At 42.7% G+C, this 17,244-nt stretch overlaps 1 protein-coding gene across 46 annotated transcripts in view; it reads left to right on the top strand.

The window, feature by feature from the left end:
• Positions 1-17,244, top strand: part of FIP1L1 (factor interacting with PAPOLA and CPSF1) — a 50,508-nt gene that overhangs the window by 28,662 nt on the left and 4,602 nt on the right. For 17 of the 46 annotated variants that reach the window (XM_040966641.1, XM_040966645.1, XM_040966629.1 and 14 more), the window contains 4 exons: positions 7,044-7,070; positions 8,775-8,829; positions 9,938-9,993; positions 12,267-12,480. In XM_040966641.1, coding sequence (XP_040822575.1) covers positions 7,044-7,070; positions 8,775-8,829; positions 9,938-9,993; positions 12,267-12,480 — 352 coding nt within the window. Of the gene's footprint in view, positions 1-7,043; positions 7,071-8,774; positions 8,830-9,937; positions 9,994-12,266; positions 12,490-17,244 lie in introns of all 46 variants that reach the window. The other 29 variants (XM_040966660.1, XM_040966662.1, XM_040966653.1 and 26 more) reach the window with 7 other exon arrangements.

Below are 17,244 nucleotides of genomic sequence, written 5' to 3' on the forward strand. Positions count from 1 at the left end.
GCAGACCCCAAATTGCATTTTTTGTCTGTGTTTGTTCTTGTCCAGTGGTCTGTCTGTCTTTATTCCTGCAAGTTTTCAGTATTTATGCTCCTTGATCAGGTCTTCATGATCTGCCTGGGTTGAAGGAGTGACTGGGGAGAGTGCTAGCAGTGGATGCTGACAGTCAGCTGCCGCCCTGGCTGGATGCCCTGCACGAGGGAAGGTTGGCATGCTGCTAGCAGGATCAGGTCCCTAGGGCCCGTGGGCCGGGGAGGACAGGCAGCTCACAGCGCCCGGATAGCCTCTTGTGGTGTGCTCAGCCCTCCCCTGCCCCTCGTCCTTGGCTAGATGTCCCTCCACGGTCACCGCTGCTTCCCAGAATAGGAGAATACTTTGGAAAATGACTCGTGGACAAGAGAAAAGACAGGACTGAGCTAGGCGAGTGCTTCCTCCAAAACACACACTTCCGAAGTCCTAACTGAGAACAAGAGTAAGACCAGGGGGGTTGACTTGTGAATGAGCCCTCGTCCACTAGAAGAGCACGTGTAGAAAGAATCTGTTTAACATATCAGAGTGAAAAATGGTTGTTTGTGAAAATATTCCTCACATTGGATTGCTATGTAATCCTGTTTAAACTTTGTTAGGCCCTACGTGTCAGTTGAAAGAGTATTCATGTTTAAAAATATTTGTTCAAAGTTTAAAGTGACAGCCAGTTGCATATTTTATTCGGCAGTGTTTTTGTTGTTGTTGTTTTTTTATTAATTACATTGCATTATGTGACACAGTTTTATAGGCACTGGAAGTCTCCCTACCCCTCCCAAAACCCTCCCCTCATGGTGGATTCCTCCGTCTTGTTGCATTACCACAGTTCAAGTTAAGTTGTGATTCTTTCATTGCAAGCATATACCAAGCATAGAGTGCAGCATCTTATTGTCCAGATAAGTTCAGTGGCTTCTTGGGGAGGCCATCTCTGGTCTGAAGGGAGAGCATGCAGAGTATCATCCCAGTCAATTAAAAGCCCCAACATAACATCAGCAACAATTTGGCAGTGTTTTAGTACATATTCACAATGGGGTGTGTTTGAAACATGCTGACTATCTTATCTGGCACCTTATGTGCTGAAAACATTGGAAATTTGTTCCTATTTTGAAATGTGCTGAGCAGTGGGTCTCTCGAAGCTTATCCCTCCTGCCACTTGAGCAGCGTCTGTATTCCTCAGTCCAGCCCAGCCCGGGTCCCTTCACCTCCATTCTGCTCTACTGGTGCATTTCAGGTAGAAGCGAGATTACACATGATCATTTGTCCTTAGATGATTCATGTATTTGACTACTGCAGTGTTCTCTGGATCCATGCCATGGTGTTTCAAGTGACAGTTCAAACTCCTGTCCCTGGCTGATGCGGTCCGTCTGCAGACCTTTTCAGATGTGTGACACTAGGTGTAGTTAGAGTAAGCAGGAACAGGTGTACTGGTGATGCAGGGAGGAGTACTTCCTAGCATGTGCGTATCCAGAGGCCTCACAGGCCGGTGATGGTCAATGCTAACTTTATCTGGAAGTTTGCTTTTTTCAAAATGATAAAACTGTTGTGTTTCTTTGTTGTGTAACCTGTTTCTATGTATGCCACTCCTTGGGATAATGGAAAAGGCTGGTGGCCTTACGCTCATGGCTTTTCTGTTTTTTTGTCTGTTCTGTGTTCATTCTCAGCTGTGTTGCTTTTCAAATTTGAAAAACCTATCCAGATCTTCTTGGTGATGATTCTTAAGATGGCATTTCCATGTATCCTGTCAGCCTGTGAGAACTCTAATCCTGGCTAAAGTAGTACCTAACTGTGGGTATTTGTTAAGGGATACCAGTTTATATTTAAAATAAATGTTTTTAATTAGAGACTCTACTAGACTGTCCTGGGGAGAGTTTAGTGTGTTGACGTGGTGTCTTGTGTATGCTGGGCATTCCTACATTAGTTAGTGAGCTAGCGAGTTTGTTTTCCTACACCAGAAATGACTTGTGTTGGCACCTGATACACACAGAAGGAGCAGAACTGCCTGAGGAGAGATCCATGAGCTCATGCAGGCCAGCTGGGTCACACTTCACCCGCTGCTTGGTTCACGCTTCAGTCACCTTAAGAGTAACAGGCAGGTAACAAAAAGAGGCTGCGACTCAGGAGCCCGTATTGGATATTCCCTTAAAGAATGTCGCGTCTTACTTCGAAGTATTGAAAGGAAAGGGGAAATAGTCTTTTAAAAAGTTATTTATTTGAAAGAATGACCTGGGGGAGCTAAATCTTCCATGTTCCAGTTCATTCCCCAAATGGCCACAGCAACCAGATGTAGGCCAGACTAAATCCAAGGACCAAGCGCTCTATTGGCATCTGTCAGCAGGAAGCTGGATAGGCATCGAAGCAGTTGGCATTCAAACCAGCATTCTGATGGGATTCTAGCCTTCTAAGCAGTGGCTTAACCCACTAGTTCTGATTTAAGTGTGTTTTAATGTTGGCATTGTTTACACTAGATCCTAATGCGTAAAAATTTAAACCGAAAGTTCTATACGATGAGACAATCTAGAAATATTGTACAGTGTGCATGTTTTAGGGAATACCCATTTTCTTGTAAATTGTGATTATACATCCAGTTTGATGGTAACTGTAATTCTGTTTTACGTCTTTTTTCCTACCATGATTACTGTTCATTCTGAGAATTCCCTGGGTTTGTTGGATAAGGTTTGTGACTGCCCCTGTTGTGTTTGCAGACTCAGCTCATTGCTCAGGTGAAGCCATGCCTGACGGGTGGGAGGTGACAGGCACAGCCCCTCAGCCAGTTAGTCTGTCGCCATAACATGGTGGACAAGAGGCACCTGGGCGGCCAGCTTCCTCCCAGGCCTGTTTGCAGACGTGTGTGGAATCTGGTTGGTAACAGAGAGGACCAAGCATTTCTGGCTGTGACAGATTTGTCTGAAGGCCAGAGAATATCTTGTTTTCAGACTATTGCTGAGACTGAGGAGACTTCTAGAAACACGGAGGTATATAATGGGACTCCTTGGGGTGACGCCAACAGTAGCCTGAACCCCGGAACTAGCTGGTCAGCTGCCTCTGTGATTGTCAGAAAATGATTACCTCCATCTCCTGCTGAACCAGAAGATAAATTGGCTAATAGCAGCTTAGTTTTGTTTTCTCTGAGTAATAAAAGAAATAGCTTACTTTGTTTTTTTCAGAATTAATTTATTTTATTATTCTATGATATGGTAATAGCTTATTTTTAAAGGTACTCTCTTGAGAAGAGTTCATGTGTTATATTAGTTCATTTGACTCCAGAACAATAATTGAAGGAAATGTGATTAATGTTCTTGTATTAATTACTAGTTCATGTATTAGCGCTGATGATTCCAGGACAGTGTTCATATTCTGTTATTGTGGATGAGTAAACTGGAACTTGAGAAATTTAAGCAGTAGGTAGAAAACAGCACTAGAATTCTGGTACAGGCAGTTTTGCTTGAAAAGTCTATTTTGGATATATTAAAATTAAAACCTGTGTCCAGAAAACATTATTACTGTGCTTTGTGTGTTTTCTGTAATCACATGTCTTAGAAGAGCGTTTCTCTACTATTGAAATGAATGGGTGGTGTGATATGTGTTCTTAGATGAGGTAGTTAGGAAGATGATAAAGAGCAGGAAACCAATTTTTAAAAAGATTTATTTTGAAGGCAGAGTTACAAAGAGAAAGAAATCTGTCCGCTGGTTCAATGGCAGCACCATGGCTGGAGCCTGGCCAGGCCAGCGCCTGTGCTTGGAGCTCCCCCAGGTCCCCTCTGGGGGGCAGGCGCCCAGCACGTTGTTAGCGTGGAGCAGCTGAGCGCGCAGCTGTGCTCACGTGGGCTGCCAGAGCCAGCAGCTTCACCCACCACACCACAGTGCTTGACACGTTAGCATTTTTTAAGAAATTTGATAACCACAGTTTTACTATTCGCCTGGTTTAGGTTCACAAATCCATTTACCTGAGTGTACAAGTTTTGAAAATTTTGTTTATTAGAAGAAAAATTTTACCATGCAAAAGACTGATGCTTGTGTGTTTACTGTGCTAGAATACTCCTACTTTCTGTTCTCTGTGTCGTTGGCAGTTGGCCTGGCAGTGTGTAGCTAACACTGTGCCTTCTACCTGAGGCTTTTATTAAATAGGAGTTTTTGAAGTTAGAAAGCAAAGTTTGACTAAACTTGTGTTACATTAATTAATACAAGATCTGTGTAACCGTGGTTTTTTGGGTGTTGGGAATTAAGTCTAACCTCATGGTAGAATTAAGCTGCAGAAAGTTCTTGGCTTCTGAGATGTGGCCCAGTTGCTCTGCACCGCGAACCAGAAAGGCGCCCCTGCTTTCAAAGGGGTGCCAGCGCTAGCTGCTTGCGCAGACAGTGTTCGCACCTTGCGATTGTTTTGGTTATTAAATCAGTTTCTTTGTAGAAATTGAGACTGAAGGAAAGTGACTGGGATTGTGGTTTCCACACGTCATTGCTATGAAATTTAAAATTTACTAGTGAGAAGTAGGAAGCAGATTTATTTGCACCTAGGAGGGGTGGAAAGGTTGTTATTCCATGTCTTGGTTTTCTGTTGCTGCTGGAGAGATGCTTCCAGAATGCAGTGGCTTGCAACAGCACACTCACTTGTTACCAAGGGGCTTGTCTAGACCCGGAATTTGGGAACATCTTAGCTGGTTTCTCAGCTTCAGAACTTGTCTCTGAAAGTGGAGTTGAGGATGGCTCTGGACCCCAGCACAGGCAGCCATCTCGTGGAGCCTGGCAGTTCCTTCTCAGCAGCTGGTGGCTGCTGGAGGGCGTCAGCACTGCTGTCGTGGCTCCTGCCTCCCGTCATGCCATCATGGAAGTGACAGCCGAGGGCTTCTCTGTGTTGAGTGTCTTGGAAATGCGTGTCGTGAAGTCTGGCGCCCTCAGGGGACACTGCCAGTGCCAGAGGAGGGTCCTGTAATCTCTTCCCACCTTAATTCCACAAAAAAATGAGGGGATACACGGAGAATGGGTTTACGGAAATCTGTGTGCCATTTGTTTTTTTTGAGTGCGGAGCCCGTTATTGAGGAGTTTTTGAACACAGTGGCAGTTAACAGGAATGCTTTCTTTATTTCTGCCTCAGCTGCTTTAGCTTCCATGTAGGGCCTCGACTCTTCCTCCATTTCCCCTTGCAGTCTGGATTTTGTGTTAAATCCTTTGCTTTTATTTTTATCTATGTATCTGTGTGTCTCTCTGTCTAATGCTAGGTAACGCAGGCATTACGCTGTCAATACAGAGACAACTTTGGTCATTTCATCAAAGTCTGAATTAGAGTTCATTTTGTTTGTATTAAGAATGGAGTTGCTCAGCAGTAAAATGAGGAGAGAAGTCTAGAATCCAGTGCACTGATTCTCAAATGTCTGTTCCTGAGTCAGTAACATGATCGTCTCCTGGGGAGTTCTTGGGGATATGTGTTTTCTGGCCCCGTGCTGCCTTGTACCTGCCGGATCCCGTATAGACAACAGTTTGTGTTCTGGCTGCTCCACTTTTCTCGCCATCCAGCTCCCTGCTTGTGTCCTGGGAAAGCAGTAGTACAGACTGGCCCAAAACCTTGGGACCCTGCACCCATGTGGGAGACCCAGAAGAGGCTCCTGGCTCGGATCAGCTCAGTTCTGGCCATTGCAGTCACTTGGGGAGTGAGCCAGCGGGTGGAAGATCTTTCTATCTCCTTCTCTCTGTGGATCTACCTTTCCAATACAAAGAAATAAATAAAAGAAAGAAAGAAATGTGAAAACTAGATCAAATAAGGAAGTCTGCAGTATTCTGAAAACAGAATTGTCCTGTTTTAAGGAAAATAGTAATTATATATATTAGTAACATTTCAAGCTTTGGTTTTCTGGTTCTTTTAGCTTAGCAGTTGGGATTAGAGTCCCTGGAGGTTCTATGGGAGTTGTCGCTTCCTGTTCTCAGTTGTGGAGGGGTGGAGATGTGGGGACTTGATGGGTGCTGCTGTGTCCACTCTGCTGGCTGTGCTTGCCTGGGGCATGATTTGTAATGTTACTGCATGGGTTGTGAACCAGGGGCTCTAGTCTATTTCAAGGCTGTTTGGTGCTTCAAGACATTTGTTTGTTCAGTAAGTTTCCTATCCTGGTAAAGCATGAATGTCAGAACATTTTGAAATATATCATTAGCACATTTCCACAGATATGTATGAAAACATTTCAAAGTGATATTGTTTTCATTTTTCTTAAACTGATTTTGATGCAGTTTTTAAGATAACATTTGGTGAACCATTCTGTGTTGAAGTTACTTATGACATAGATCTTTTCTCATGAAGAATTTGTTTTGGATTTTAACCTTTTTTTTTTTAAACTAATTTTTTTTTTAACCACAAATAGAATATGCATGCTGCTTAAGTAGTCTTTTAAGTATCTTCTAACTTTTCAGTGTAAAGTTAATACACATTTCTATATTAGGATTGAAGGATACAAGTTTAGTTAGCATAAATTTATTTTGCTTGAATTAATTTCCTGAAAATTATAATGTGCGCATATAAAGAGTGAAAGTTGTCCAAATTAGAATTTGTCAGCACCCAGAGAAGGAAATCCTAAGTGTGTGTGTGTGTGTGTGAATTAGCTCTCCCCCTTTCTTTACTCTGAGAAGCAATGGGAATGTTAATTTTTTGTCACTCCTGCTGACACTGTCTGTCTGAGCACTTGAAAGCCGTAGAGTAGAGGATGTGATGGTGTCTCGATGTGTTAGACCCTGCAGATCAGTGTCCCTGTTAAAATGTTGTAATGAAATGAGCAGACATGAGCAAATCTTGTTAGAATGCTTCTCTTGGACATGGAATTTGTGCTGTGTAACTGATGTCTAACCTTGTGATTGTAACTGGTGGGGGAAACCTAGTTACCAAACTTCAGACATGCTGCAAGAAACCAGAATGCTTCTCTTGAGTGCCTGAGCCAGGATGGTGAAGCAGGGGTTTTACTGGAAAGTTTGTTTTGCTGATGGCGTAAATACTAACAGGTTCTGAAATCCAATTACTATATTAAATTTCATCACTTGTTTTTTAGGTATTCCAATAACTGTACCACCTCCAGGTAAAACTTTTTTCATGTTTTCTCCATCGTTGTTAATAAACATGAAATCTCAAGCTCTCAGTTACAGGGTGGCAGTGTAGATGTAGTTCGAGTATGCAGATAGGCTGTTGGATTCCAAGGTCCTATTTTCAGCCCTGCCTTTGCTTCATTCCATGTTTGATTAAAATACTGAGTTTTTCTTAAACCTGTCTTACCTATTTTATGCTGAAATAAATGTTTTGTTTAAATTTTTACCTTATCAATTTGTGAAGAAAACAGTTTGATAGACTTTTATGAAAGTATTTTTTGAGACCAATAAAGTTTTATGATTGCTTAAGAGAAAGATCATTTATCCTGACTACTATGATGTCTGATTTTTTTTTTAACCCTAGTGGCAGAAGTCTGTATCATGAGAAACTTAAGTTTTGAAACATAGCAATTAGGTAGATTGATAGCTGGCTGTTCTTGGCGTGGCCATTATTGTTAACTGCGTTGCTGTAAGTATAGGGCTGGGCATGAAGGGACTATTTAGAAGGGCTGTGAGCAGTAGAAATAGTGCAGTTCAGAGAGCAAAGGATCAAATGCCTTGTTAGCTATGACTAAAGTCACTGCGCAAAAGTGGCTGAGAAAACTCACCAGCAAAGCCAGAGGAGTCTCCAGCATATGTCTTTTTAGTTTAAAAAGCAGTGTGATTGTGAGGCTCTACAAGATTGAAGTGTGGACTTCAGGTCTAAGGGAGTGCTTATTGAACGTGCACATCTGATATGTTTGATAAGGAAGTTACAGACCTAAGACAGCATGGCGAATGGCATGTTCACTTGAAATATTTTGGTACAGGGCTAACTGAAGTTCAGAAGGGTTAAGGCACTGGAATTTCTTTTCCTGTAGAACACTTAGCAGGAGGTTTAATGGAAGCCTGGCAGTAGAATACAGGACGGTGTTCAAAGCTGAACTGTCAGAGATTTAAGCCATAGAGTTTCGTGCATTTCCTGGTAGGATTGTTTAAACTAGAAGCAGTTAGTGCAAGTTGTCAAGTCTTTTTTGGACATTTTATTGCCTGTCTGAATTTGTGAGTGTATAAAGGAGGTTGACTGCCAAGTTCCCTTGTAGCCATTTTATTCTTTGATATTTCATGTAGGTCTGAGGAGTGATTGAGAATTCAAACCTCATTAGCAAAATGCAAATTCTTTCTTTCCTGTAATCCAAAAACTGAATTATATGTCTTTTTCTCTAATTTGTTAAGCATTTATGTATTTACTGGTAAGATTTTATTTATAATTACACATAATAAGGACATTTCTACATATCTAAAAAATTAAAAATATTTTTTGAAAGAGATAAACATCATTTTATTTGCTTTTCTTCTAAAATATTTCAAGTATAACATATATTGTGGTAACATTACTAATTTTATGTGGGAAAGGTAAGGCGTTGACTAGCTTTCTGATACGTAGTAAGTGGCTGTGGGTGGTGCTGAAAATAAGACCAGGGCTCCTGACTCCTAGTGTGTGCCATGCATTAGACTAGACTGTGCATTTAGATTTGTATTTCTCAAAAACTATTAGTAAGCTTAAGTTCCTTTTTTTTTTTTTTTTTTGGTGCACTATAACCTAGAGAAATACGCTCAGGTCCTACAAGCAGTTTCATGATATGCAGCCACTTGTTTCACCATCAGTGTTAAATGGAGATTCCGTTAATGTCTTTTATCTTCGTTGAATGTTTCAGGTTTTCCTCCACCACCAGGCGCTCCACCCCCATCTCTCATCCCAACGATAGAAAGGTAAGTTGCCTGCATGCTGTGCAGTTTTGATTATTGAAGATCATGTATAGAGCTTAGTAATGTTTTCCAAGATTTAATTTTAGAATCCTGGCACTCTAAATTCTTAACTCTAGGTCTGTGTTAATTAGTTTTACATAAGCTGTTGAACATGTGACCTGACCATCAAAACTGCACAAAAAAAAAACAAACTCATAGTCCTTTGAGATCATATGTTGGTTGATTTGGAACACATTGGTGAACAAAACCTCTAGATTGTTAAGGAACTTGGCTGCAGTCAGATTTGTAGGAAGTAAAAGGCTTAGGTTTCTGCAAGTCCTGAGCAGTTCCTGTCTTGGTTAGCGTAACAGTTGCCAGTCCACAGTAGCAAAGAAAGACTGCCTATTCACTGCCACAATGCTGTGTCTTCGACCACCAAGAAGGGGTTGCCGCCTGGTGTGGCCTCAGCCTTATTTCCTGCCCTCCACGCCCCCGTGCTCAGTTCACAGGCACCAGAATGTGCTTGCGAGTGTCTGCCCGTGCGGTGCGGCTGGAGCTGTCACAGCACAGTGTCACTAGACAACGCTTCCGGATTCGCGGGCCTTGGTGTCCTCCTACCCTGTGGATCTCAGAGCAGTGTGTGAATGGACAGCACCAGGCCATTTGAGGCAGGCAGATCCATCAACAAATGGGACCTTTACTTCCTGTTAAATGGCAGATAGTGGCTAAAAATAATGGGTTTCCAAACAAATGATTGATATATAAAAACTGTGAGAGCTTTGTGTCAGTAGGATCAAAGCAGGCTTGGTGTTCAGAGGAAATGGTAAACTTACAGCATGGATTCTGAGTGCTCAAGGACTTAGCTTGGTGAAGTCTTTGTCAGACAGGTGTACTGGTTTTATAGTCAGAAGGCCAGAAAGTGTTGTTTGTAAATTCACCTGTGTTAGGCTTAATGTATTGCAGGTTAAAAATGTGTGCTTTCGTACGTAAAAAGTTGCAATGAATTTGTTAATTAAGTGTTGGCTAAATGCAAGTTTTATTTTTGCCTTGATATAGTTCTTATTTGCATAAAACTGTTACACTTGAGAACTTCCTTGCAACAGATGGGAAAGTACTTTTCTTTCTTCAACAGTGGGCACTCTTCTGGTTATGACAGTCGCTCTGCACGGGCATTCCCTTATGGCAATGGTAAGTGAGGGTGGCTGCCAGCTTCAACTGCTTGGTTTAAAGTAATACCTTAGAAAGACATCTAAACTACTACGAGTAGTACTAACTTGGGTATATGTATCTGCCAGTCAGTTTCGTAGAATCGTTGCCATTTAGTTATTAGTTACTTTTAGAAATGAATAAATGGTGACACAATTAGGGATGTTTGTTCCTTGCCTTTTCCTGGGAAGGAATTGAGGGGTTTATTGCCATGGTGTCTCCGTCTTCTTTGTCGGTGTCTTTTTTGACTTGTGGGATCCACCCAACATTTTTTTTCCCTTGCTAATTTAATTTTCCTTTCTATATTATCTGTGGTTCTCTTCCATGTTCACTCCTGACAAGTTTTTTTGAGATTTCTGTTTCCGCTGTCGGCTTAGATCTTAGAGTGTCCCTCCTCTGGTCCCCTTGTGCCCGCAGCAGGTCCATAACCCTCTGTAGCTGGACCAGACCAAGGTCCCTGAGCCAGAAGCATCAACTTAGACCTCCCAGCATGAGCACTGGCTCCTGTGTTGGTAGGCAGGTAGGCAGACGCAGCGTGCACTATCTGTTAGCCGTTCTGTGGGAATGTCCTCTGCCACTGCCTCCTTCCGTCCCCTCAATGGGTGCTCCTTCCATTTCTAGCCCCGGAAGTTTGGGAATAACTGGGTACAAGTGTGTTGCCTCGAAAGCCACAGTCTGTTGGATTATGTCCTGGGGCACGTCTTGAGGGAAGTACACATGTAAATGTTGATGCAGTTGTTGCAGAGCACATGTGGGATGCTGGTTCATGAGACATTTGTAGCCTTGGTCTAGAAAGAATTGGGGGACAAGTATTTGGGGAAAGAAACAGACCTAGAACTTGGAGAGGGGATTAAGAATATAGTGACCTAACGAACAGATTTTGCCCTTACAGATTGACAAGCTAGCAGTAGGCAGGGAGCAAGAGAAGAAAGTACCCCTGTGTTTGGTGGAGAGCGTGCCTGCAGCAGAGGGCTGGGCTGCCGGGTGGCTTGCCTTTGTCTGCCTCCCTGACACTGCAGTTGAGGGTAGATGTGCCATGTGAGACCAAGCTGAGAGTAACATCTCCCCCCCCCATTTCCTGGAAATTTGTGTCAAACTGGTATGGTCTGTACCTTATAAATGAGTAAATTTAACTGTAAAAGATTGTAACCTTGGTAGAAGATTTTAAATTGCTGATTGATGTTTCTGGTAGTTATGCAACTGTTTATGTAGGTTTCCTTTTCCTCTTGAAATCTCTTTGGTCAGTTTTGTTTTTGGGATTCACCCATTCCAGGTAAGCATGCAGTGCTGTGGTGCGAGGTGTGTCATGTCCGACTTGGCGTCTGCCCTTCCCGCGGCCAGTGGGATTCGTGTACTCTTCTCTGTTTTGTTCACTCTCCGTCAGCCAACTTTAGCTTTCTTTGAAGTTCTTGAATTTTAAGTTTAGCTCATTGCTTTTCAGTCTTTGCTGATGCAGTGTTGAGGACTAAATTTTCCTACTGAAGACCTTACTGATACACCCAAACTTTTCAAATGTCAGCTACTTGTGTTTTGTTTTTTTAATTATTTAAATTAATGATTTCTTTTCCTTCCTAACCTACCTGAAATGTAGGTTTTAATTTGAAATGGATGAGGATATTTTCCTGTAACTTAAATTTTTATTTCTAACTTAAATTGCTTAGTAGTGACAGAATATGGTGTCTCTTATTCTCTGAAATGTATGAGTAATTTTGTTAACAGATTCTTCATATATGTCAGATGCTCAGAATTTCCCTCTTGCTGCATTCTGACCCTTCATGCTACTGTGATTATTGAGGTACTTGAATATTGTTGCATTTCTCATCCTTTCCAAATCTTTCTGAATTGACTTGAGCTTTTCAGGTTTTTTTTTTTTTTTGCATTATTTTTTCAATTGTGAACTTAGGTATTTCTTCCCATGTAGTGGTTACATTTGAAATTTGTACATAAGTAACAGTAAGTCATTAAATGTAGAGAGGTCGGAACAGTCGGCTGGGTGTGCCTTCCGTGCTGATGGTTGGGTTCCATCAGCACTTAGAAGATGGCGCAGTGCACTGTGCTCTACAGGGGCCAGGTGGAGTTTGTGGTCAGCTGCAGGCTGGTGCTGCTCACCTGCTAGGCTGCAGGAGCCTTGCTGTGTGACACTTCTTTCCAGTGATAAAGTAACTTTGCTGCAATGTAATGACACCTTTTTGGTAGGAGTTTCCTCATTTTCTTTTCTAAATGCTGTTTTCATTTGTTGTGTTTTGTTTTTTTAGTTGCCTTTCCTCATCTTCCTGGCTCTGCTCCTTCATGGCCTAGTCTTGTGGATACCAGCAAGCAGTGGGACTACTACGCAAGAAGAGAGAAAGACCGTGACCGAGAAAGAGACCGTGACCGAGAGCGGGAACGGGATCGGGACCGAGAGCGCGAGCGCACCAGAGAGAGAGAGAGGGAGCGAGAGCACAGCCCCACCCCCAGCGTCTTCAACAGGTTGGTGGGGTGTGGGTGTGGGTGTGGGTGTGGGTGGGGTGTGGGTGTGGCTCGTGCACTCTGGGGCATTTCTGCTTGGTGAGCACAGTGAGTTCCACCTTGTTTGAGAAAGCTGCTTTGCAGTCTTCCCGTAAAGGGAATTTTAGGTTTGTAATCAACCCCTTACATAGTTGACAAATAAATTTTTTTTTTAAATATATGTGATGGATTAGAACATGGTGGTATGCCAAATACCATAATCCATTGCTTATAAAATTACATAACTAAGCTTTTTAAACCGCTGGCACACATCTCTGAGTATGTCAGAGCACCTTCGTTCTGTCCCCAGTGGACATGAGGTGTTTCCTACACAGGGCTGGAAAGTGAATGACAGGCCTGTTTCTGGGGAGAGATGCTTGGAGTCTGCTGCAGTATTTTCATAATACACATTTTTTTCTTATTTTTGATAATCTTTACATAGTTAATTAGAGCACGAAGGTTCAAGGGCTACAGGAAAGTGGTTAGGACTATTATTTCCACATTTTTTTTTTCTGTACCTGGGGTAAAAGGGAAGATAAAGAGAGAAACCCCACCCAGTCTCCCACCCATCCCAGGTCCCTGATGTGGGGCATGATCCGAGGGTCTTGCTCAAGTGGTTTTGATATTTCAGCAGTTATGAATTGCTGCCAGTCTCACCGCTTCAAGGATGATGAGGTCGCTGCATAATCCACTGATTGACATAGTCCCCCTTAGAGTCTCTGTTTGCCCAGTTTTTCACTGCTGAGGTAGTTGATTGATTTGGTCTGTCCTCTGTTGTGGTGCATAATACACATTTTTCATGAACTTTTAAAGAACCTGCTTGAATACATTTCAGTTTTGTTTTTGTACCAAAACAAATCTTAACTTTTAATTCTGTTTTCTAGAAGCTTATCTCAAGTAGTGTCATACTCATATAAGGAAAAATATTTTTATAGTTCGGAGAAGCCAGGATTTGCCATTAAATTATGTCTATTTATATAAAATGAGCACTGGTTATATATTGTTTATAAATATATGAATGGTTACAAGTTTGCTATGGCTCTGGCATTCACCTGTTTGAATATGTCTAGACTTCATGCTAAGACAGAAATTAGGTAACTTGACTTTTTGCTTCAGAAGTGAGTGAGTCATCTTATTACAGCTCAGTTACATTGAAAGTGCATAGTTGGAGATTACCTGGTTTTTAGAATATTAATTTCTTTAGGGCAACCATGAAAAAGGATGAGAACCAGGGCTTGGGACAACAGATACAAACTCACGTCATTCCAAAGTGTCTAAAAGTTTGTTATCAGGGCATCAGCAGTATTGATTTTTTTAAAAGATGTGTTTATTTTGATTTGCTGGTTTGCTTCCCAAATGGCTACAGTGGGGCTAGGCCAGGCTGAAGCAGACGCCTGTAGCTTCCTCTGGGTCTTCCATGTGTGGGTGCCTTGAGATTAGGTCATTATGGCTGGCGCAGCAGTTATCAGAGTTACTGCACTTGGGGCACCAGCATCCCATATGGGCACTGGTTTGAGTCCTGGTGGCTGCACTTCTGATTCAGCTTCCTGCTGATGCACCTGGGAAGGCAGTAGAGACTGGCCCAATTCTGGGTGCCTGCACTCACATGGGAGACTCGGAGGAAGCTTCCGGCTCCTGGCTTTGGACAGACCTGGATGCAGCCATTGCATATGAAAGCTCTTTCTGTAGCTCTCTGCCTTCCATTAAAAATGAAGTAAAAAGCCTTATAGAAGAAAATCAGGTAATTAAAACAAATTCTGTGACTTTGTTCTTACCTTCTTTATACCTCTCAGCACATTCTTAAGATGTTTAAACCTTTCGTTTATGTAGTGGACATCAGAGGCTAGGACCAGTCCTGGCTGCGGGACAGAACTACACACAGCTGTTACAGGTGAAAATGGGACGGTTGGTCACTGAGACTCGAAGATAAACAAAACACATTATAGAATGAAGTCAGAACAATTCACTAACTTTTTTAGAAAGCTGTTTTTTGTTTTTTTGTTTTTTGTTTTTTGTTTTTTTTTATTGGAAAGGCAGATATACAGAGAAGAGAGACAGAGAGGAAGATCTTCCGTCCAATGATTCACTCCCCAAGTGAGTGCAACGGCCAATGCTATGCCGATCCAAAGCCAGGAGGCTCTTCCGGGTCTCCCACGCGGGTGCAGGGTCCCAAAGCTTTGGGCCGTCCTTGACTGCTTTCCCGGGCCACAGGCAGGGGGCTGGAAGGGAAGCGGGGCTGCCTGGGATAGAACCGGCGCCCATGTGGGATCCCAGGCGTGCAAGGCAAGGACCTTTAACCACTGCGCCACCGCGCCGGGCCCAGAAAGCTGTTTTTATTTGAGAACCAGTTACGTACAGGTGCTGGGGGAGATCCTCCATCAGGACTCACTCCACGAGTGCTGCAGTGGCCAGAGCTGGGCCAGTCCAAAGCCACGAGCTCCTTCTGCATCTCCTCCACGAGTCCAGGGGCCCAGGCACTTTTCTAGGCACATTAGCAGGAAGCTGAATTGGAAGTGGAGCAGCCAGGGTTTGAGCTAGTGTTCCTGTAGCATGCCAGTGCTGCAGGCAGCTCTACCACCTTGGCCTGTTCCACAGCACTGGCTTCCAGTTTGTCTTTGTTTCCTCCTTTTGTTCTACGTAATGTGACCTGCGTGTAGTAGACTAAGATTTCACTGGCTGTGTAAGTGTTTGGCCAGACACAGGTGTGCATGTGTAACTGTGTGGGACTTTGTGTGCTATTGACTTTGGCCGCTGCAACACGTGGTCCTGATAGTGTGGTTGAAGTGCATGTGTTTGAGACAGCACTGCTCTAGAATGTTCATGTGTATTAGGAAGTATTTCTTGCAAAACATGTTAGAAAAATTTTTGATGTAAACGCACAATGTTTATAAATAATTGGGAGCTGAATTTTTTTGATTCCTCTATTTCCAATTCACATATGCACAGATACTACAGAGTTTTTATTGAAATTTTAAAGCATTGTCCATCATTAACCTGGGTTTGATTTTCATGTTACTCAGCTTTAGGGCATTAGGAGTCAGTGTTTACTTAAATTGGCTAGTAATTTAAGGCAAGAGATAAGGAAAGTTCTATGTTTTGCATTATCTGAGGAAAAGATTGGACTCTAGAAAATCCAAATGAAGTTTAAAGACTTTGTTTCAGAAGACTGACAAAAATGTCTAAAAAAGCAAAATGATATGTAGTATTTGCTGAGTTACAAATTACAGGGTCATTGTTTTGAAAATTACAGACCCATTTCCACATCTGTTTTTAAACAGTTTAATTGAATGCCCTGAAAGGGCTGGACAATGTAGGGTGGTTAAAGTGAGCCCTAATGGTTTCCAGGCTCTGAGCAGCTGCTGTGTGCATCTTGGAGCTGGAAAGGGTCTGCAGCAGGCCTGCCCTGAGCAGGTCCGGCCAGCGTTCCTCTGTCCCACCACATGGCTGCCTGCACACTCTAAAAGTCCCAAGCCAGGGCAGAACTGGTTTTAGGGAAAGTGGGTATAAAAGGGTTATGAATGACCAACTAGGAGTGGGTTATCCTTAATGGTGAGTTCGGGGCGGGAGGGCGTCACGTCAGAGCAGTTTGTGATGGTGTCATCTCTGTTGCCGAGACCTGGTAACCTTGCAGCATCCGTAGCCTGCCCTCAAAACTGTTCTGAGGTGTCCAGCTCAGTGGAGACTGCCCCTCAGGGAGCTCCCACTCTTGTACCGAGTACGTTACGTTATACAGAGACTTTGAACAGACTTGGTCCATGTGTCCGTGTGCTTGAGTGGCTTATCCGGTTGCTTCATTCAGACTTAACAACTTGATATTCCATACAAATGGCTCATATGATTTGTAGTAGACATATTTCTGGAAACTTAATGCTATTCAGCGTAGTCTTTTGAAAGAATGTGTTCTAAGTGAGAGAATTCACTGATGTAAGATTGTAGGAAGTGTGAACTTAACCAGGAAAAAAAGGAAAGAAAAAGAAACCTGGGGATTAAGGGGGAGAGGAACGCCCCAGGACTTAGGACAGCAGGCACAGCAAGGTTAAGGAAGACCAGCTCTGACTTCAGTGTCCTTTCTGCTTTTACTAGTTCATGTGATTCTACCCAAAATAGGAAGAGAGGTGCAGGGTGAAATAGAGGTGACGTGGGACCCAAGTGTGTCATGTCTGTGCTCGGTCCGTATTCTGGAGGAATTGTACAAGTCCCTTCCGTGTCTCTCTCAGGTTCTCTATGTATTTGTAAATGGTAAGTCCAAGGTTAGAGAGCCTTTACCTGTTGGTTTACTTGTAGCCATTCGGAGCCATGTGTTTCTGCAGTCAGAACTGTGTGTGCCCAAGATTTATGAGTAATATAGAAGTTTTGGTTAGAAATCTGAAATACACACATGTGCTTTTAATTGTAAAAGAAGGAAATGAAAATGAAGCTGTTGATTAAAATTTAAATATAGATTTTTTTTCTTGAAGGAATAAAAGATTTTGATTTCTTCTTCTCTTAACTTTGCCTTTCAAATTAATAAATTGCAAAGGATAGTAGTGGCACTGTGGCACCATCGGCTAAGCTGCCACATGCCTAATTGGCATCCCTTGTCGGCAATAGTCTGAATGCCAGCTGCTCCACTTCTGATCCACTTCCCTCATTTGTGGCTGGGAAAGTGTACCCACATGGGATACCCAGATGAAGCTCCTGGCTTTGGCCTGACAATTTAGGGGATGAACCAGCAGATGGAAGATTTCTCTCTTTTCAGTAATTGCC

The sequence above is a fragment of the Ochotona curzoniae genome, unplaced genomic scaffold (assembly GCF_017591425.1).
Source record: "Ochotona curzoniae isolate NIBS_2020 unplaced genomic scaffold, NIBS_Ocur_1.0 scaffold_4506, whole genome shotgun sequence".
NCBI lineage: Eukaryota > Metazoa > Chordata > Mammalia > Lagomorpha > Ochotonidae > Ochotona > Ochotona curzoniae.